Raw genomic sequence first — 23,260 nt, 5'->3', positions numbered from 1 at the left:
AAAGTTTTACTGGAACACAGCCACATCCTTTCAGTTACATATTATCTGTGGCTGCTTTCCTGCTGCAACTGCAAAGTTGAATAGTTGTGACAAAGGCCCAAAAGGCTGAAAATATTTGCTACGTGATCCTTATGGAAGCTCGCCTAGGTTAGGATATGGACTCTCACACTTTTCTATTCATTTATACATCAGGCATATTCACAGATTATTTTATTTTGTATATAGTTGGGATTATACCATATGCATTTTTCTTTTTAAAACAATCTTTTATTTCCACAGGCTTTGGGGAACAGCTGATATTTGGTTACATGAGTAAGGTCTTTAGTGGTGATTTATGACATTTTGGTGCACCCATCTCCTGAGCGGTATACACTGAACCCAATTTGTCGTCTTTTATCCCTCACCTCCTTCCCACCCTTTCCCCCTGAGTCCCCAGAGTCCATTGTGTCATTCTTATGCCTTTGCATCCTCATAGCTTAGCTTCCACTTATGAGTGGGAACATACAACGCCAAGAACCTTCCTTCTATTCAATCTAGGACATATAGAAACATAATTTCCTGCTCCCTGTCCTGCTTTTACTGCTTAGTAGTTATCACTGCCTAATATACTGTGTATTACACTCATTTACCTTGTTTATTGACTGTTCCCTACTAGAATATAGGCTCCATGGATCAGGGGGTTTGGGGTCTGCTTTGGTCGCTACTGTATCTCCTGCACCCAGAAGAGTACTGTCAGGGTGTAGATTCTTTGGAAACACTTGTAGAATAAATGAAGAAATAAATGAGTGAAAATGGGCCCTTCTCTCTCTTTCTCTCTGTCTCTCTGTCTCTCTGTCTGTGTGTGTGTGTGTGTGTGTGTGTGTGTGTGTGTGTGTAATTTATGTGGTCATAGTCAGACTGTATATACTTTGTACCTAAGTTTCCTTACCCAAAATAATACACATGTTAAGTATGGAACGTATCCTAAGTTTTTGTTTTATTTTTCAATATAGGGTCTCGCTCTGTTACCCAGGCTGGAGTGCAGTGGCACGATTACCACTCACTGCAGCTTCAACCTCCCAGGCTCAATCAATCCTCCTGCCTCAGCCTCCCCAGTAGCTGGGACTACAGGTGCATGCCACCACACCTGGCTAATTTTTGGTATGTTTGGTAGAGATAGGGTTTCACCATGTTGCCCAGGCTGGTCTGAAATTCCCGGGCTCAAATGATCCACCCCCCTTGGCCTCCCAACTTGTTGGGATTACAGGCATGAGCCACCATGCCTGGCCCTAAGATTTTTTCCTGCCTGAAATACAACTTCATTAAAAGAAAATGTGGAAATAGTACTGATCATTGAAATCAAAATAAAAACCATTCATAAACCCACCCTGATAGAACTATCACTAATGTTTTGGTGTCTTCCCATTTAGCTCATCATTTTCAGAGTATAAGTTTTAAATGACATCATCATACTATCGTTAGAATTTTGTGCACTATGGTTTTTTACAGACTTGGAAATTTCACTGCAAAAACAATGTAAGGAGATATATAAAAATTCATCTAATCACTTCCTTATTCTGTATATTTATTTCAGTTGTCAATATTCTTCTAATATAACACTGGACTTTTGTTTTCATAAAAAGCTTTCTCTAAACTTGGGATTAGGAAATGATATTTGAATGGCCCCCATGCTACCTCTTACCATCCTGCCATGACCCTCTCCATTCCCTCATCCCACCGCTGATGAACCATTTATGGCTCTGGCTTCTCATTTGTTTGAAGTGGATCCCTTAAGGAGTGACCTCCTGGTGTCTTCAATTATTATTTTAAATGATGCCTCAGGCTACTGCCTGGCACAGCGGTGCCCTCACCTTCCCCTCTTCTGCCTTCCAAGCATGGAGCTCAGCTGCCAAGCTGGCTGTGCCCCCTCCTGTCCTCAGAGCTACCTCCAGAGTCCCAGCAGAGAGCCAGATTAACCCCTTTTGTTAGCAGATGTAATTTGCCTGGGCTCAGCATTAATAAGAAATGCCGTAAGCGGTCAGGTCAAGAAGAACAGATCTGTCAAGCCCCAGGGTTAATTTAATAGCAATCTGTTGGCTGTCGGGGTTGTATATTAGCCATGAATTCAATGCTCTGTTTTGCTTTTGCCATCTAGTTATTTGGGACAACAGGGACATAATTTGGATAGAGAACTCTAAAGGATTAAAAAAAAAAAGAAAATTGACTGTCAAAATGCATCATTCCATTTTCAAGATTACACATGGAGCCACGCGTTGCTCATCTTCTTTCTCCTTCCCTCCCAACATGAAGGGCAAAATTACATATGCTGAAAACATGGATTGCCCTTTAGAGCCGTGCAGGGGAAAATGCCCGGGTTTCTAGAGGATACAGATGTCGAATATCCTCTCCCATCATCACCATAAGTCATTTAATTTTTAGCAACTAGACTTCTCTCAAATGTTTCTAGAACTCACCAAATCCTCCAACAGGTAAAAATCCAAACAATCCCTTGTCAGGATTTTGTCCCAAATTCTGCTTCAAAAAAAACAAAATCTTAAAGCACATAAAAATTCTGGTTCTGGAAAATTCAGTCACCAAAGTGGTAGGTAAATTAAGAGAGCACAAGCCTAAAGCCAGAAGAGATGGGGCTGCCCTCTCAGATTAGCTGGGGGTCTTTTCAAGAGAACCAAAATTGTCACATTTTGGCCAGCTTTGTGAGGCCATTCCTCAAAGGAGGCAGAGGGGCATGGTGAGAAAGAACCCAGGCTCCAGAGTCAGACAAGCTTGGGTTCAAATCCCAGCTCTGCCCACTGTGTCACATAACCTCAAGCAATGTATCTGAGTTCCCTCGGCTGTAAAATGGAGCTGTTAATAGTTCTGCCCTCATAAGGCTGAGACGAGGGGCAAGGGGGACAACACATGGAAAGTGTTAGCACAGGGCAGACCTGGCCTCTGATCAGCATTAGCTACTGGCCATATCTTTCTCTTAAATTCAGAGTGATTAAAAAGAGGGATAATCGTGGTTTCTTCCTGGAACCCCTTTGAGTCAAACTAAACAAACCCTCTACTCAAAAAGGAAGACTGAGACCTGCCGGGGGTAGGAAGCCAAAGGCTTGGGGATGAGGGCTGGGAGGTGGGTAGGCTTGGAAGGTCCAGTGAGAGAAGGAAAGATCCAGAGATGGCAGCTCTAGGCAGATATTGTGGGCACAGCCCCACTGGCGTCCTTGATGGCGGAGGATGTTCCTGGTTTCATAGACATGTTTAGGCACTTTGTTTTTGCACATTCTGACTTTGGGGCTTTATTTTTAGGTGGGAAAAAATAACTGTAGCTGTAGCACCTCCCCCTCCCACACAGCGAAGATCCCTTCCAGTTCAGCTTGTTTTTAGAGCTATACTGGTAGAGGTTGAGAAAGCTGACACCAGATTTTCTTTCCCTATTTTGAGAAAAGAGAAACATGTTCACTGGCACTGTGGGGTATCAAGGCTTGCTCTGGAGGATGAAGAAATCTAACAGCAGCTGAACGCTAACCTCTGTTTACCCAACGCCATGTCATGGCCATAGAGCCCAGGGCATGGGTCAGTGGCTGAGAGAGCACCAGAGCTGCAGCCTAGAGCCTCCTTCTGAGGGGCACAGGCTCCTGCTCCAAAGCATGTGGTGCTAACTGCAATCATATTTATAACTCTGGCAGAAGTTGAGTTGAAAGGTAGTATTTTGTGAAGCCAGGAGACCCACATGCCCTGGAGACCCAAGTAATATTTGCATCTGTGTTTGGTGGGAGAAATTGTAGTAACATGTTAGCTCAGTCTCAAGCCAATTTTAGAAAGAACCCAACAGGGTTTATAAGAGATAATAAATGGGAAAGAGGCACAACCAAATACAAAGCCATTGTTGCAACAAATTGCATGTTGAAATGTTGTAGCAGGAGCATAGGTGATGTTTGATCATAGATATTACTTTGTTAGTGCTAGCGGGACTAAAAATATCAGTGCATTTTCTTGTACCACATCTAAACTCTAAGGAGGGGACTATGCTACTAGGTTAATGAAAAACATGCAAGACTTTCATCCATCTCAGTCTAATGGGGCAGTTATATCAAGTTATTGCTTGTTGATTCAATACATTGTTGTCCAAAATATGGTGCATAAACTCCTGGTACACTCATTTGCAACTATTTTATATATTATATAAAATATAATATATATAATATATATAATTTATATATAATATATATACACACAAATGCAATATATAATATATTGATCTTTATGCATGTTACTTAAAGTATAGCTACCTTATTAAACCCATGATTTTATGAATATTGGGTTACTGTTTAGATAAAGCTAAGTAAAGAAAACAGTGAATCAATTTAAAGTTGATCTGAAAGAAAAATGTCAAGTAAAACGTACTACCTGATGATGCACAGATAGGGCAAAAATCACAAAGGTGGCTCACAAGTGGGAAAAATCTAGGAAAAGTGGGAGTCCTGTTTGTCAGCTTTACTGTGTAGCAGCATCCACATCACAAGGCTCGTTCTTTGCAGGATGTTGTTGGGTCCTCAGACAGTGCCTCGGCCCCTCTGTGTCCTGATCCCCCAAGCTCTGAGTGGAGGTGTGAAGAGATCTGTACAAACCCACTCCTTCACTCATGCCAGACATCCTACAGAAGGGGGTTGTTTTCATTGAGTCACCTTCATAAATAAAAGAGTAAATGTTTCATTCCAATATACAAGGATATAGTCTTTAAAAAACAGAGGTATAAATCTTGATCAGAAAGGGAAATACTGAGAAGAAAAAACCCAGATGATAAAACTAAGGATATTTTCCATGGGACCCTAAAAATTTCCAACTAGATGGCTTCTTTCTGATACTTAAAAACTCCCTCACAAGCTGAAAAGCAGATCACAACTTACAGAGACTAGAAGTCTTATATATCATACATGAAAGAAATGTTGCACAATTATGAAAGAGCACAGACTTTGCACCTGGGATGAAATCCTAGTGTTGTCATTTAGCCATGTGACTTGAGGCAAGTTACTTTATGCACTTGGAGCATCCGTTTCCACCCCTGAAAAAATGAGGATAAGGAAAATGCTGATATGTAGAGTTCTTGTAAGGATTAAATGAGATAAAGTACATGATATGCTTTGCACAGTGAATGGCCTATAGCTAGTGCTAAATTATTGGTGGCAGCTATTATTATTATCATCAACATATTATAAAGAAGGGCTTAGGGATTTCATGAAAGAGAGTGTGCACTCTATTATTATAGATATCACTTACCAGCCCAAGAATCCAGTTAAGGAATCAGACAAAATGAATTATTTGGTTATAATAGGACTAGTACCTTAATCATTATTATAAAATGAGAAGCAAAATCTTTGCAACTTGGTACATTTTAGCCTGATTGCACAAGCAGTTAACTTTAGTCATGAGTGGATGTCTTTTACATGTTTTTAGAGGATAAAACACAAATGAGGAGTCAAGAGACCTGAGTTCTAATGCTGCCTCTGACTACTGGGTAACCCTGGGCTGTTAAAGTTCCTGAGGCTCATCTCTCTGGGACAAGTTTATGATGAGGATCCAGCATGTGCATAGCAAATCTTGACATATTACACTAATGTAAGATGGTGCCATTGCTAATTCTACCCTTCCCCAAGTTCCTGCCTCCTTCTCCTGGTTTCTTCCTTGACTCGTCTGTGCCAGATATCGTGGACATTAAGCCAGCCAACATGGAGGAGCTCACGGAGGTGATCACAGCAGCCGAGTTCCATCCCCATCATTGCAACACCTTCGTGTACAGCAGCAGCAAAGGGACAATCCGGCTGTGTGACATGCGGGCATCTGCCCTGTGTGACAGGCACACCAAGTGTGAGTAGCCGCTGAAGGGAGGTGGGGGGACATGGCCACTGGCTCCAACATGCAGGGGGAGGGCCTGGAAGCTTATGATCTCCCTTTCTACACCAGACACACTAGGAGTAAAGAAACTACAAGTGCCGGGCGCGGTGGCTCAAGCCTGTAATCCCAGCACTTTGGGAGGCCGAGATGGGCGGATCACGAGGTCAGGAGATCGAGACCATCCTGGCTAACACAGTGAAACCCCATCTCTACTAAAAATACAAAAAACTAGCCGGGCGAGGTGGCAGGTGCCTGTAGTCCCAGCTACTCGGGAGGCTGAGGCAGGAGAACGGCGTAAACCCGGGAGGCGGAGCTTGCAGTGAGCTGAGATCCGGCCACTGCAGTCCAGACTGGGTGACAGAGCAAGACTCCGTCTCAAAAAAAAAAAAAAAAAAAAAGAAACTACAAGTGGGAGTCAGCTCCGTATTTTATATTTCAGTAAAGATGAACATTCACGTTCGATTCCAAAACATCCAGAGATGAAAATAAATAAGACATGACCTTCATCAGAAAAGGGTTTAAATAACAGTGTGATGTGATCTAAATTATGTGTTAAGGAAATCATGCTTGCTGCCATGGGGAGAATGACTTTGAGGAATAGCAGGGAGACCAGTTAGGAGACCACTGAAGGGTGGCCTAGACAAAGAAGTGAGTGGAAATTGAGAGGGTAGATGGGTTCTGGACACATCTTTTTTTTTTTTTTTAATCCATGTAACCTGCACAGTACTGCACAATCTTGGCAATAAAGTTAACAGTACTTGCTGAACTGTGTGGGAGGCTGAGAACATAAAAGGCATCTAGAACAGCAGCTGGGGGAAGGAACTGGTGGCTTCTTGGAGAGATTGTGACTATAGGATGCCAGAGCCACATCGTAACGACCATGGTTTTTAAAACCCGAATTTTTTTCATCAAAGTCAGTGAACGGCCATAATAGTAACCAGAGGAGTAATATGATCAGAATTAGTTGTTAGGGAAATTGTTCAGACAGAAGGCAGAAGGATAAAGGTTAAATTCTGGCTAAGAGAACAAAGAAACAAGGAGACAGGTTAGGAAGCCACTATAATATAGATAAGCACTTCTTAACAGTACACCATTGAATCTTGTGCTACCTAGTTTTTTGTTTCGGGGAAGGGGCTGTCCTGTACATTGTAGGATGTTTAGCAGCATCTGTGGCCTTACCCACTAGATGCCAATAACACAAGCCCAGTTATGATAACCAAAAATATCTCCAGACATTGTGAAATATCCTCTTGGCGAAAACATTACTCCCGGTTGAGAACCACTGATCTAAACTACAATTCATTCAGTCACAGATACAGCATGATATTCTTGTATCTACAATGTATTTGTTACAATAAAGAACTCTGAGTGGTACAGTGGAAAGGTAAGACTTATTTCCTATGCTCAAGGAATTTAAAATTTGGCTAATGAGGCAAGATGCACCCAAGAAGCATTTCAGGAACAATGTATAAGGCAGTTCAGTTTTAATACTCAAGTGAATGGTGGAGATAATTATGGGTTAGGTCATTCAGAGGGGGTTTAGATGTTCGAAACAGACCTCACAGGGAAGGCAGAGGCTGAGTAGATGACTGTTGAAGTACAAGTAGGATTTGGTTAGGTGGGAAACAGAAAGAAGAGTATTGTTGGCAGCAAGCACAGAATGGGCAAAATTCTGAAGTTACTAAAATAATGGAACTTTTGAAGAGTGTTAAATAAAAAGTGTCAGGCTTGGGGGAAAGGGGAATCTTGGGTTAATGAGGTTAAATAGGGATGATGGTTTATATCAGGTTGATCCTTGAAGATCAGATTCCAAAGTTTATGCTGTCATGTATTCATGCATTCAGTGAGTACTTATTTTATACCCAGAGTCTGGTTCCCATAGTATCCAGACCTTCTTAAGCTGTTCTACCAAACACAGTTGTGGTGGGGCCAAGCCATGAGCCCTGCTGCCATGGAAGGAGGGCACAGAGAGGAATCCTGTTCCCCCTGTGTGCTCTGGGTTGGCCCAACCTACCAGCAAAGGTAAAACAGCACATGCCTGGCAGAGACCGGCGACCCTGGGGGAGGTGCTGACCACAACAGATTTTCTTTGAAGCCTTACTTTTCTTTCTAAAATTTCATGTGAGTTTTACATTTCACCCCCATATAATATCTATTTTCACTTTAATAATTACATTTCTATCCCCCACTCTCAAATTTTAAACAAAGTTGATATTTCTAAAAGATGTAACATTTATCATATGGTTTCCTATACTTTCTAGTATACCCCACATCCTCCGCTCTTCATAACCCGCAAGGATATACACAGGTACCCTACTTGGAGAAGCACAGTTTCTAGTATGTGGGAAGTAATTTGAGATCATTTAGCTAGACAGCAGATTTAATAATAATTGTGTTTTATGGAAGATTAACACAGTGGTCATGTGAAGAAAGGTATGAAAGTTAGAAGGTTTTGCTTTAGTCTCAATGCGAGGATAGTTTGGAACCTAGATAAAGAATGGTGGCTATAGAAATCCAAAGAAAGAGAAGGGGGAAAATGAACATTTTCTTTTAAAATAACTATGGGTGTCATAAATGATGTTAGTGACATTAAAGGTTGGCATTCATCATACATGTATGTGATATGAATTGTTCAATGTCATTCCCCTCTAGATAGTAAACTCCTTGAGGATGAGAACTGAATCTGATTTGGTCACATTATATGACCCCCTGACATATAAGCAGGGGTCAGGAAATATTTAATAAATGTGTGCCTAAGGGTAGACATAAATAACAAGTGGGAATGGGGATGGATGGAAAGTCTCTAACTCCCTCCCAGAGACAGTGAAGGGTTGGGATTCAGTGAGGGACATGCTGTGGGTGAGGTGACATGAACTGTCTAAGGAAGCAGGGCCTCTCTGGTGAGTGAAGGCAGAACTGGGCTTTCTGGGCCACCAACCCAGGAAGGAGGCCAGGGATGGCACAGGAAGCCCTGGCATCCCCATAGCCCGGTGTGACTGACACTAGCCTCGGCTTTGGAGTCAGACAGATCCATGTGCGTTCTGGATGTTGGGGAATCAACTGACTGGGAAGCTTGATGAACCCTGAACACAAGATAGAAAAAGGGCAGGGCCTTAGAAGCTTTCAAAACTAGAATGGTAAATAACTAAGTGATACTAGGCTTAATACCTGGATGATGAAATAAACTGCACACAATAAAAACCCATGACACACATTTACCTATGTAATAAACCTGCACATGAACCTCTGAACTTGAAAGTTAAAAAAAAAAAAAAAAAAAAAAAACTTGAGTGATTTAGAGTAGATGCTTTGGAATCAGAATTCGGCTCTGACACTCAGTACCTGCAAGACCTCAAGCAAGTTATTTAATTCTTTTGAGCCCCAGATTCCTCATCTGAAAGTAGAAATATTAAGGACAGCGTCATAGGGCAGGTTGTTCGCAAGAACTAAATTTCATGTGTGTGAGATCCTAGCCCTCCCTCTGCCAGGCACAAAGGAGTCAATAAATGACAGCAGCAGTTATCACAATTATTCACCCAGGATTCTCCCGGTTCCAGGCCTGCATACGCAAAATGTTCGAAACCCCAACCCTCTTGCCAGATATAGGAGGCCTCATTCATTTATTTATTTAATCAATATTTGTTAATCACATATTTTATGTCAGGTACTGTATCAGACTCTGGAGACACAAGGGTGAGCAAAAACAGACCTGGTTTCCTCCCTCTTAGAGCTCACTGTCTGTATTAGGGTTCTCCAGACAAACAGAACCAGTAGGGCATGTGTGTGTAAGTAAAAAGATTTATCATAAAGAATTAGATCACATGGTTATGAAGGCTGACAAGTCCCAAGCTCTACAGCCATGAAGCTGAAGACCCACGAGAGCTGCTGGTGGTGTTCTAGTCTAAAAGCCATCAGATACCGGGCGCGGTGGCTCACACCGGTAATCCCAGCACTTTGGGAGGCTGAGGCGGGTGGATCACCTGAGGTCAGGAGTTTGAGAGCAGCCTGGGCAATGTGGTGAAACCCCGTCTCTACTAAAAATACAAATATTAGCCAGGTGTGGTGGCACACACCTGTAATCCCAGTTACTGGGGAGGCTGAGGCAGAAGCATCACTTGAACCTGGGAGGCATAGGTTGCAGTGAGCTGAGATCGCCCCACTGCACCCCAGTCTCAGCGACAGAGCAAGACTGTATCTCAAAAAAATAAATAAAGCCCTCAGGCTGAAGACCCAGGAAAAATCAGTGTTTCAGTTCAGGTCCAGAAACAAGGGGAGAAAAAAACAATGTTCCAGCTCGAAGGCAGTCAGGCAGAGGAGTTCTCTGTCCCTTGCAGGAGGGTCAGCGTTTTTATTCTCTTCAGGCCTTCTGCTGATGAGATAAGGCCCATCAACAGTAGACAGTACAATCTCCTTTACTCAGTTTATTAATGTAAGTGTTAAACTATTCCAAAAACACCTTTACAGAAACACCCAGAATTTCTAGCCAAATATCTGGGCACCTCATGGCCCAGTCAATCTGATGTATAACACTAACCACACTGTCTAAGGAGAGAAGATGTATTAGTTAGAGAATAGAAACAAATATAGTATCACAACTGCAATACATGTATAAGAGAGAGGCATGTGCTGGTACAAGTAGGGGTGATGAGGACTCAACAAGGCAGTGGCTGCTGAGCTGAGACTTAAGGATGGAGAATTGGATGGGGAGAGCCCAGGGAAGAATCATGCAGTCATACAGAAGCAGGAAGCCGGTCAAGCCACACACCCAGGGAGCCCCAGAACTGCTTCTCCCTCCAGCCTCAGCCCCACACAGCCCCAGAGAAGCAAAGCCCTGGTGACCGTCCTGAAGGAGGTTGAGGAGCCAACTACTGGCCTTCAGGCCTCTGCCCAGCCCTGTCCTCCCACTCCCTATTCCAACACCAACAGAGTTCTGAATTGCAAGCTGCCAGCCTACTAATCTAATTAAGACGCAAAAGAAATTCATTTTCCCGACTCCTCCAAAGTACCAACCTTCTTCAGCGCACATCTCCCTTTGTTCAGCTGCTGTGGCTACGGGCCCCAGCTCCTGCCAGCTGGGAGAACAAGTTCAATCTGACCCCTAGCCTGACATTTCATATTGATTTTTTCCATCCTCCTCAAATGGCAGCCTGCAGTCGACCGCAGTTCAGCTGAGGTGTGCGATCGGAATTGAGACAGTTCATCAGAGTTCAAAATGAAAAGCAACATTGGCTTTCGGAGATGAGCACTGAGAAGGAGGGTATTTAATAACCATCAGCATTTAATCAAACTGCCGAGGAGAACCACGTTATCAGAGCTGCATTTATTAATTTCCATATGTCCCTCACTCTGCATACTCAGCGGGGGTTGGAAGGGATGATTCTTTTTCTCCCTCGCCTATTTTTTTCTACCACTTCTGGCGGTAGTGACAAGGGTTGTGTTTGCAGTTTAGATGCCTGAAACAATAGGGTGCTGATGGTGGCAGCACTTAGGTAGAGTGGATTATGCTTTTCCCTTTCCATGCATGAGTATCAGGGTCTGGGTGAAGAAACTGGCCAGGTGTAATGGACACCAACCTGGGGAATGAAAGGAATTAAGCCTGAACTCCTTTCCAATATTCCCCATAAATCTGGTCTCTGCTAACCTCTCCAGGCTCAGCTCCCTGTAGCCTGGCCACACTGGCTTGCTTCCTGCACCTCCATACATCCAGTCCCTTCCCACCTCTGGGCCTTTGCACATGCTCTTCTGCCTGGAATGCTCTCCCACCACGCACCCTACCTGTCTGGCCTGTACTGACTTTTTAAGTTTCTGAGAAAATGTCACTACCTAAGAGTTAACTTCTCTGTCCACCCCATCTGTACCTACCATCTCTCGATCTCATCACTCTATTTTATTTCTTTATTTCTTTCATAGCCTCCATTATAGTTGTTTGCTTTACTTAGCCTCTGTCTTGCTGACTGGAATACAATCTTTATGAAGACAGGGACTTTATCTCAGTAATTACTGAATTTGTACAACATTTATATAGCACCTGGTGGGACTTCATAGAACATCTGTGGTGGAAAGGCAGGCAGATAGGAAAAGACAAGTGAAAAAAGGCACATTAGTTTACCAGGGCTGCTGCAACAAAGTACCATGGACTGCACTGCTTAAACAATTCAACTATTTTTTCAAAGTTCTGGAGGCTGGAAGCCCAAGATGAAGTGTTGGCAGGGTTGGTTTCTTCTGAGGTCTGTGAAAGAAGGATAAATTCCACACTGCTCTCCTTGGCTTGAAGATGGCTGTCTTCTCCCTTTGTCTTTACATCACCTTCCATCTGTGTCTGTGTCCAAAATTCCTCTTCTTATGAGGACGCCAGTCCTATTAGATCAAGGCCCACTCTGTTGACCTTTTTTTTTTTTTTTTTTTTTTTTTTTTTTTGAGACGGAGTCTCGCTCTGTCGCCCAGGCTGGAGTGCAGTGGCGCGATCTCGGCTCACTGCAAGCTCCGCCTCGCGGGTTCACGCCATTCTCCTGCCTCAGCCTCCCGAGTAGCTGGGACTACAGGCGCCCACAACCGCGCCCGGCTAATTTTTTGTATTTTTAGTAGAGACGGGGTTTCACCGTGGTCTCGATCTCCTGACCTTGTGATCCGCCCGCCTCGGCCTCCCAAAGCGCTGGGATTACAGGTGTGAGCCACCGCGCCCGGCCCTGTTGACCTTATTTTAAGTACCTGTTGAAAGGCTCTATCTCCAAATACAGTTGTATTTTGCAGTACTGGGAGTTAGGACTTCAATATATGAATGGGGTGGCGAGGCGGGGCGACACAACTCAGCCAGGAAAGAGATAAAAGTCATCAAGAACACAAGCCCTGGAGCCAGCAGTTCCAGACATTGTTTCTGGGCCTCATTGCTGCCAGATGCCTGGGCAGGTGCTGATGTTGACACCTTCCTGCAGGAGGTAAGAGGGCAAAGAGGTCATGGACACAGGGCTCTTGCACAGCCCCTGACACATTTGAAGCACACAATAAGCATAACTTTTATTAAAGGTAGGAGAGAAACTAGATAAAGGACCAAAGGTTCAGGATGATAGAAACCTGTGCATTGGGTCTCGACAGTTTCACCAGGCGGGATTGTCCATGTGTGTTAGGACAGTGATGCCTGGAGGCTTTCATGTGGTGCTAGAACACTTTCTTTCTGAACAAAGGGGACTTTAATTGATTTTAGAGGCATTGAGGTACCTGATTTCTATTAAAAAGCCAATCTCTTGCTTCTCTAGGAACAACGAGATCACTCGGACTCAGGAAGGGGAACATCACACACCGGGGCCTATCATGGGGAGGGGGGAGGGGGGAGGGATTGCATTGGGAGTTATACCTGATGTAAATGACGAGTTGATGGGTGCAGCACAGCAACATGGCACAAGTATACATATGTAACAAACCTGCACGTTATGCACTTGTACCCTACAACTTAAAGTATAATAATAATAAATAAATTAAAAAATAAAATAAAATAAAATAAAATAAAGATACAAGAAAAAAAATAAAATAAAAAATAAAAAAAATAAAAAGCCAATCTTGAAGGGAGAGGTTCCCCAATAAGTAGGGTGTGATTTAGCAGCATAAAAGCAGGTGAAATCCTCAAGTGGGACTGGGAATGGAAAAAGGGATACCTTGAAAGGTCTCAGAGACTTGACTTGACAAAGACCTGGGGACACAAAGGTGTAGCAAGTGGAGAAATGCTTATGAATGTTAAAGCTGCATACGAAATGACAATCTCGCCATGAATGCAGCAAGGTCAGGATAAGTATATGTGGGCAAAGACAAGCAGAGGCTGTATGAAAGGGATGAGGTCAGGGGCCATGAAATGTGGGCATTTTTCTTATTTTCTAGATTCCCTCCAAGGTTGTTGTTTTACTTCTATAACTTGAAGAAAGTTGATGAATGACCGAAGAGCCCCACTGGGCACCTTACCTCCAGGGTAGAGATAGCAGAAAACATCAAAACTCCCTGCACATCCCAGCAGCCCCTGTCATAGGTACTGGGATGAGGCAAGGCAGTGAGGAGCCCAGCATGTTGATGTTCCCTGTAAGCACAGCCCAGGATATTTTTGTTTTGTTTCTTCCCTCTGTCAAACCAAGCTGACAGTAGTGAGTTAATTCAGGGACTGGGTCAAAACAGAGGAGGAAAATCAACATAGTTGAGCAGCCACTATCAGCTTGTATCCATGGCCTAACTGGCGATCTTGAACAGGTTACCTAACCTCTGTGCTTCAACTTACTCACCTATAAAATATGGGTAGTGGAAGTGCTTACCTTGTAGGGTGCTTGTGAGGATTAAATAACACCCATGGAGCCTTAAAATGATGCCTGGTGCATAGTATAAGCATCATGTTATGGTTGGAGTGAAGATATTATCTTGCTTCCCTACCACAAGTGTCTTTTAAGAGTGGGAGCAGGAAGAGCAGCAGCAATCATAAAACTAGTAATGTCAACAGCCTGATTCACAGCTAACTTCCATGACATTTTACTGTGTCCAGGAAGTAAGCCAAGTATACATGCATGAGCTCATTTAATCTTCATAACAACCCTATGAAGTACATACTGCCATTATTCACATCCTAGAGATGAGGCAACTAGCTAAAAGGGGGAAAGATACACTTATGGCCACCAAGGAGCAAGTGGTGAAGTTAAGGTTTGAGCCAGACCACCTGTAGCTCTTCAAGAAAACACCAAAAACCACTTATTCAACTAAGATTGGTTAAACACCTGCTGGTTTCTGCCTTTAGGGAGCATACCTTCTTGTGGGGCAGGATGAGAGAGAACATACAAATGTACAAATAAACAAGGTCATTTCAGACATGATAAAAAAAAAAAAAAAGGCTGTAAGAAAATTAGCAGGGTCAGGAAGTAGTGGTATGTGGCAAAGCCTTTAAATTGAGACCTGTTATCAGAGGGATCCAAAGAGAAAGCCAACATCTAAGTGTGAAGGCCCTAACAGAGGAGCAACCTTGTGTGTTCAAAGAATAGAAAAAAAGATCAGTGGATGAATACAAGTAGGCTAGGGACAGTGCAGAAAGTGAGGCCACGGCCAGGCATGGTGGCTCATGCCTGTGATCCCAGCACTTTGGGAGGCTGAGGCAGGCGGATTGCTTGAGGCCAGGAGTTCCAGACCAGCCTGGCCAACATAGTGAAACCCCATCTCTACTGAAAATACAAAAATTATCTGGGTGTGGTGGCGCACACCTGTAATCCCAGCTACTCAGGAAGCTGAGGTAGGAGAATCACTTGAACCTGGGAGGCATAGGTTGCAGTGAGCCAAGATTGTGCCACTGCACTCCAGCCTGGGCGACAGAGAGAGACAGAGAGGAGAGAGAGACAGAGGAGAGAGAGACAGAGAGAAGAGAGAGACAGAGGAAAGAGAGAGAAAAGAAAGGAAGGAAAGGAAAAGAAAGGAAAAGGGGAGGGAAGGAGGAAGAGAGGGAGGGAGGAAGACAGGGAGGGAGAAAGGGAGGGAGGGGAAAAGGAAAGTGAGGCCAGAGAGGTAGGCTGGGGCCAGATCATGGAGAGCTTTATGGGCCAGAGCAGAGCACTTGGATTTCACTGTAAGTGAGATGGGAAGCCATGAGATCGTGCTAAGAAGGAAGTGAATACTGTTTATGACCTTAAAAGAGTTCTCAGACAAGGGGTGCCAGGCCTGGAAAGCAGAGAGACCATTTAGAGGTTGTTGCCACAGTCTGGAGGAGACATGATAATGGTTCTGACCAGGGTGGGCACAGTGAAGTGGTGGTAAGTGGGCAGATTCAGGATCCCCTTAGGAGGTGAGGCTAAGAGGACTTGCTGAGAGATTGGCAGTGAAGAGGTGATGGAAAAGGGAAAATCTAAGATAACTGATAGGTTTGGTGCTTGAGTGACTGTATGGTACCATATACTGAAATGAGGAGACTGGGGAAGGAACAGTTTTGGCATGGAAAGACCAAGCATTCTCTTTTGGATGTGTCCAGATTGGAGATGTCTGTGATTCATCCAATTAGAGAAGTCTGGCAGACAATTAGATAACATGAGTCTGGAAGTCTGGGGAGAGGTCTGAGCTGGAGCTATAAATTTAGGAATCATGAGCATGTCATGGCTATTTTAAGCCATGGGATGGGATAATGTCAATTAGGGCAGAAGGTATGGTTAGAGAATAACTGAGGGCCCAGGAATGAGGCAAAGGCCACACCGACATTTACCAATGGGGTAGGGGAAAGAAAGAGGTGGTTTTTATGGATGATCAAGTATGAGCTGCCAGGGAAGTGAGCAGAAAACCAACACATGTAAGCTGAGAGAAGACAGTGATTTAGAAATACATTAGGATCAACTATGTCAAATGCTTCTGAGAGGGCAAGAAGGATGAGACGGGGGAAGTGATCATAGGATGTGGGCTCATGGAAGTCTTTGTCCATTAATTAGTTAAAGTAAAAGCAGTTAGCACACTGCCTGACACATAGTAGGTTCCCAGTACACGTTTGCTGAATGCAATCAATCGTGTGTGTGTAATGGCACAGGGTAGGTTCTGCAGTAGCATCTTAATTCCATTGTGGTTTGGGCAGACCTTCCTTCTTCCTCACCTGCCCCTCGAGCTTCCATCTTGTTGAGAGGGAATGTCTAGTGCTGGGGAATTGCAGAAGCTGAATCTGGCCAGGGAAGGTCTTGAGGGCCAAGGCAAGGAGCCAGGGTTCCCCTCAGCAGTAGCGATGGAGCTGCCCTGCAGCACCAATCCTTTGCACTGGCTCTACCAGCAAGTTCGCTGCCTGTAGACACTCTCTTCTAGCAGCAAGGCCCTTCTGCACTGGCAAGTCTGCAACCCAAGGATTGGCCACAGAAATCCCCTCCTTCAGATGACACCAAAGCAGCCTTCCTGTCCAGGGGCAGTCTGACTTTTTCATGCTGAGGGGCAAATGGCATAAGCACTTTAGACCTTAAAATCTGAGATGTTAGGCCAGACGCAGTGGCTTATGCCTATAATCCCAGCACTTTAGGAGGCCGAGGGGGGGCAGATCACTTTAAGTCAGGAGTTCGAGACCAGCCTGACCAATAAGGTATTTTAATACCTTAACCCTGTCTCTACTAAAAATATAAAAATTAGCTGGGCATGGTAGTGCACACCTGTCATCCCCGCTACTCAGGAGGCTGAGGCAGGAGAATCACTTGAGCTCAGGAGGTGGAGGTTGCAGTGAGCTGAGATTGTGCCACTGCACTCCAGCCTGGGCAACAGAACGAGACTCCATCTCAAAAAAAAAAAATCTGAGATATTTCTGTGAACAGTGTAGTCATTGGAGAAAAAGCCCGAGTTCCAACAAGAAGAGGGCAAAGTTTGATGTCCAGTCCAACTATCCAAATCAGAAATTTCATTGTCTTCCAGGTGGGTGTAGTAGAGGGGGAGGGTGCTATTTTTGAACATTTCTGTATCTCATTTAATTCTCACAACAACCCATGAAGATTGGTATTAGTACCTCTAATTTACAGAGGCGGCACAGAGAGGTGAGGAAACTTGCCCCAGATCACAGTGGAGGACCTAAGATTTGAACCCATGTCGGTCTGCTTCCAGAAGATTTATTCCTTTCCTGGGCATCTGACAGGATAAAGAGCATGATGTTTTTCTAAAATCCAGAAGGATAATTTTCACAAGAGTCCATTTTATACAATCCCCATTTGGCTGGATTCCCCAGCCTGACAATTTTCAACTACAGAATTAATTCTGCCATTACACAGAACATAAAATCCACTCTCATTCTTCACCCTCATCTGCAAACTTAATTGCCAAGCCCTGGTAAGTAAGCCGCTAGAGCTCCCTAATAAACCTGTGGCTCATTCCCCAGGTCTCTGATGGAATGTGTCCAAAGACATCAGCTAAGACAGCAACTGCAATGAATCTTAAAGCCCCTGAGATTTGGCACATCTTCCAAAAGGGGTTCAGTATTGATCTGGGGCATAATTAACAGTATTTATTTCAGAGGAGCTTGGTTAGGTTAAAAAGACAAGGTCCTTTATTAAAATGCTTTTGCCTGATGACAGGATTGCAAACACACACAGACACACACTCCCCACTCTGGAGAAAAGCCAAAAGCCTTGCTGCATGGAGCAGAATCCACTGATACCACCACCACCCCCGCCTCACCCCCATGTCTGAAGCTGCTCTATCCCATTCAAGCTTAGCAGCAATTAACAGAGCAGGCAGTGCCCAAGCCATCAAGTAAAAATAGAATCCCTTCCCCCTTCTTCCATCCTCATTTCCATTTTTGATTAATTTAACCAGTTCTGTCAATTAGTCATCCTGGAGAATACAGTTGAGTGGATTTTGCTAAGAACCAGAAGGCTTATTAATTTTGGAAGTGAGTGTCATTCATTAGTAGTTAACACCTTCCCAAGTCTTGCCCTCTCCCTCACTTGGGGTCTTGAATGAGAAAGCAGTGAAGGCCAAAATTGTCTCACATACATGGCTGCAGCCCCTAAGACATGCAGAATGGGAAAGATTGGGGTTATAGATGGCTCTGGCCTCGGACATCCTAGGCCAGCTTACCTGTCATCGTGCCCTGTAACAAGCTGTAACTAGCAAAGCAGCCACAGGCACCTGGCAGCATCCTGAATTCTAGGTTCAGGAGAACCCAGTCAAGGAAATGCCCAGAAATATTTTCCCCAGAAAGAGACACTGGCCTGTTAGAGTCTAGGGAGGGTGCTGGCCTCCTCTTCTCTGTATTTTGCCTATAAAAACCAAAAATTATCTTCCATTTTTTCAATTTGTAAATATGTTGCAACTTTTAAAATCTAAGTCTGTGTTTTATGACCATTTTTCCATTTGTAGTGCCAAGGAATTAATCTTTTAACATTCACACAAGTATCATAACAAGGTGGGAATTTTATTATACAATTGTTATGTATAATCTTGTAACAGCCATTTTTTCCCTCCACAGAGAAATCAAAGTGTACCTCTTTCTCTTTGTATTAGCTTCCTATGGCTGTTGTAACAAATTCTCACAAATGTAGTGGCTTAAAACAACACTAACTTATCATGCAGTTCTGCAGGTTAGAAGTCTGACATTCGTCTCACTGTCTAAAATCAAGGTTTTGATCAAGTTGTGTTCCCTGCTAGAGGCTCTGGGTGGGACTGTTTCCTCACTTTCTTCAGCTTTCAGAGGTTGCCCACGTTCCATGGCTAATGGCCCCTTCCTCCATTGTCAAAGCCAGCAGCAGGGAGATGAATCCTTCTTACATCACATCTCTCTCTCTCTCTCTCTCTCCTGTCTCTCTCAAGGACCTTTGTGATTACAGTGGGCCCACCTGGGTAATCCAAGATACTCTCCCCACCTTAAGGTCAGCTGATTAGTGCCATAATTCTATCCACAATCTTTATTCCATTTTGCCATGGAAGCTAAGATATTCCCAGGTTCCAGGCATTAGGATTTTGACATCCTTGGGGAGCCATCATTCTTCAAGTTTCAGTTAAGGCATATTCCTCCAGGAAGACTTCCTGGACCCAAATAGGATTAAATGCCCTCTCTCAGAGCACTTAAAACCATACATTTAATTACCTCTTTCTATTTTGGTCTCTCTCACAGATGGGACCATTATTATGGCTAGACTCTTTTCTCAAACCTCCTTACCATTTAGGACAGTGAAAGTGCTAAAGAAATGCTTTTAGAGGTAAAACAACCATAGTCATTCAATCTGATAAATTTGCATCTGATAATTCTCTTTACACAGATGTAAAAGCTAACACTAAAGAGTAGTTGACTCACTGCTCATTTCTAGCATTAAGATTACACACACACACACACACACACACACACACACACACATGTAATAATAAAATACCTACCTTGTTATATTTAACTTATGTTTAAATTTTTATTATTATCTTTAAGTTCTAGGGTATATGTGCACAACGTGCAGGTTTGTTACATATGTATACATGTGCCATGTTGGTGTGCTGCACCCGTTAACTCGTCATTTACATTAGGTATATCTCCTAATGCTATCCCTCCCCCCTACCCCCTTCCCACAATAGGACCCAGTGTGTGATGCTCCCCTTCCTGTGTCCAAGTGATCTCATTGTTCAATTCCCACCTATGAGTGAGAACATGCGGTGTGTGGTTTTCTGTTCTTGTGATAGTTTGCTGAGGATGATGGTTTCCAGCTGCATCCATGTCCCTACAAAGGACATGAACTCATCCTTTTTTATGGCTGCATAGTATTCCATGGTGTATATGTGCCACATGTTCTTAATCCAGTCTGTCACTGATGGACATTTGGGTTGATTCCAAGTCTTTGCTATTGTGAATAGTGCCGCAGTAAACATGCGTGTGCATGTGTCTTCATAGCAGCATGACTCATAATCCTTTGGGTATATCCCCAGTAATGGGATGGCTGAGTCAAATGGTATTTCTAGTTCTAGATCCTTGAGGGATCGCCACACTGTTTTCCACAATTGAACTAGTTTACAGTCCCACCAACAGTGTAAAAGTGTTCCTATTTCTCCACATCCTCTCCAGCACCTGTTGTTTCCTGATTTTTTAATGATTGCCATTCTAACTGGTGTGAGATGGTATCTCATTGTGGTTTTGATTTGCATTTCTCTGATGGTGAGTGATGATGAGCATTTTTTCATGTGTCTATTGGCCGTATGAATGTCTTCTTTTGAGAAGTGTCTGTTCATATCCTTTGCCCACTTTTTGATGGGGTTGTTTGTTTTTTTCTTGTAAATTTGATTGAGTTTTTTATAGGTTCTGGATATTAGCCCTCTGTCAGATGAGTAGATTGCAAAAATTTTCTCCCATTCTGTAGGTTGCCTTTTCACTCTGCTGGTAGTTTCTTTTGCTGTGCAGAAGCTCTTTAGTTTAATTAGATCCCATTTGTCAACTTTGGCTTTTGTTGCCATTGCTTTTGGTGTTTTAGACATAAAGTCTTTGCCCATGCCTATGTCCTGAATGGTATTACCTAGGTTTTCTTCTAGGGTTTTTGTGGTTTTAGGTCTAATATTTAAGTCTCTAATCCATCTTGAATTAATTTTTGTATAAAGAGTAAGGAAAGGATCTAGTTTCAGCTTTCTACTTATGGCTAGCCAATTTTCCCAGCACCATTTATTAAATAGGGAATCCTTTCCCCATTTCTTGCTTTTCTCAGGTTTGTCAAAGATCAGATGGCTGTAGATGTGTGGTATTATTTCTGAGGGCTCTGTTCTGTTCCATTAATGTTAAAATTAAATTACATTCCTAGGCACCACAAGTGGGAAAATGGCAATTAAACAAATATGGACTAAGATTTTAAAAGTTGCAATATTTTTACAAATTGGAGAACTAGAACATAAGTTTTGTTGTTTGCAGGCAAAGTAAAAGAAAGAGGAGGCCATGAAGTAATGGTAATCAACGGCTACTTACTTATTCAACACATGTTTATTGTTGCTTCACATGTCCCAGGCACTGTTCCAGGCACTAGGAAAATAGTGACGCCTGCCCTTGCAGCACTTTATTCAAGGAGAAGGAATCTAACAACACACACATAAATAAGATTGAGATTTAGTGAAAATATTTCAGGGGAAGAAGCAACAGCAAATGCAGCAGCTCTGAATCTGGACTATGCTTGGCAGGTCACAGGGCAGAAGGATCACCAGCTGGGCCGTGTAGAGTACCGTAAGGAGGAACAGCATGAGAGGAGGCAGGAAGAGCTACATGCAGGCAGTCCCCTTGCACAACACATAGCCCCCATTCACATTGTATTCCATGCAAAGGACTTGAGGGGGTAGACCTGTAGGCAATGGTAAGGAGTTTGGATATTACTGTATTAAGAGAAAATCCAGGATTGGTTTAAAGAAGATGATTTATTATACTTTTAATATATCACTCTATGGCTATTTAAGAATGAGGCATCAGGAGGAAGAGTAGATACTGGAAGAAGAGTCAGAAAGCTATCAAAATGTTCCAGGCAAGAGATGAGCATGGCTTAGACTAAGATGGTGACAGCGGAAATGGTGAGATTGAATTGATTGGGCCATGCTTTGAGTGTAAAGTTAATAGAACTGTTAAAAAAAAAAAAAAAAAAAAAAAAAAGATGTAGAGGGTGAAGTAAAGGACAGCACCAAGGACAGCTCCCAGCTTTTTGGTCTGAGCACACATCTAGATTAAGGCGCCACAGAGTGAGTTAACAATAACAGTTTGCAGGGGAAATTTACAAATTCTGTGCACTCTCAGATTCATGTTTTTAAAAAGGCATAAAATGGTAAAAATTGATATCTTTTGCTGTTTAGCCCTTTGCTATTTATAGAGCCCCTTCTCATTGATTTATCTTCATTGATCCTCCTGAAAACCCAGTAAGTTTGCAGTATCTCTTCCTTTCTGCAGCTGAGGAAATCAGGGTTTAGAAAACATTGAGTCTGAAACACTGACAATGATTGTTTTTTTTTCTTATATCAGATAATGCATACAATGACCCTCACGACTTGCATGGCCCTGTAAGATGGAGAAGGGGGGATCTCTTGTGTGTGTAATTGACTCATGTTTAAGTATATCGGTTAATTTGAGCCCCCCATGCAGTTCTCATAATCCTATTTTGACAGCTCAGTAGGTAGCATCAATAACTGAATTGTGAGATCTGCTGTCCACTCAAGCAGCTTCCAGCCCCATCAGTGCAAGTCTCTTTATCTGCTGAATTACTCAAAGCACCTGCTGGCCTTCCATCGTTATCAAGCACAGACCAGAGACAGCAGAGGGCAGGGGAATGCTAGCCCCATGAAGCTCATAATGATACTTGCCTTTATGTTCTATTTTTAACCTGAACATAAAGATTTAAATAGGATTGATCTCATGTATGGGCATCCTTAAGCCCAGGGTCAAATAGCATATTCTGACATTTTTGTGCCATTTGAAAATGTCTGTAATGCAGTGAAATTGTCATTGAAGAGTTACATATGAGAAAAATAGAATCATCAAGCTTAGGAAAAAGACTGTGAAATCAAAGCAATGAATTGGTCAATAAATGTTAACAAAGTATTGTGCTAAGCACAATAGATAGACAGACTTATGCAATTACTGCCTTTGTACACTTACCGTGGTGGGACAAGAGAATATAAAATTATGAAATGTTTCTAATATAAAGTTCATTTTCAATTGAATGTGAAATTTAGATTCCCATCATCAGAAAGAGAAAATGCTGACTAAAAAGTGTTTATGCTGAATATTGTTTTAGACTGTTGAAATAGTGATTTCAAATGTTCTTGTCCTCAGCATATCCTATGTGTACCCAAAAGTTCTGATGCGTAGCATTTTTCAGTTTCTGTTTATTGAGAATCTTTTGTGTTCGTGTCATTGTGGAGCCACAAAACTACAAATGTGTGTTAATCCAATGTACTGTTGCTTGCCCCTAGGGAGGTTATTAAG

General features: G+C 42.9%; 1 protein-coding gene across 4 annotated transcripts in view; it reads left to right on the top strand.

Moving 5' to 3' along the window:
• Positions 1-23,260, top strand: part of PPP2R2B (protein phosphatase 2 regulatory subunit Bbeta) — a 464,171-nt gene that overhangs the window by 413,230 nt on the left and 27,681 nt on the right. For all 4 annotated transcript variants that reach the window (XM_015141134.3, XM_015141148.3, XM_015141133.3 and 1 more), the window contains one exon: positions 5,683-5,847. In XM_015141134.3, coding sequence (XP_014996620.2) covers positions 5,683-5,847 — 165 coding nt within the window. The remainder of the gene's footprint in view (positions 1-5,682; positions 5,848-23,260) is intronic.

Source organism: Macaca mulatta, chromosome 6 (assembly GCF_049350105.2).
Source record: "Macaca mulatta isolate MMU2019108-1 chromosome 6, T2T-MMU8v2.0, whole genome shotgun sequence".
Classification (NCBI taxonomy): domain Eukaryota; kingdom Metazoa; phylum Chordata; class Mammalia; order Primates; family Cercopithecidae; genus Macaca; species Macaca mulatta.
Note: the sequence above shows the minus strand (reverse complement) of the source record. Positions and strands in the feature narration are given on the sequence as shown.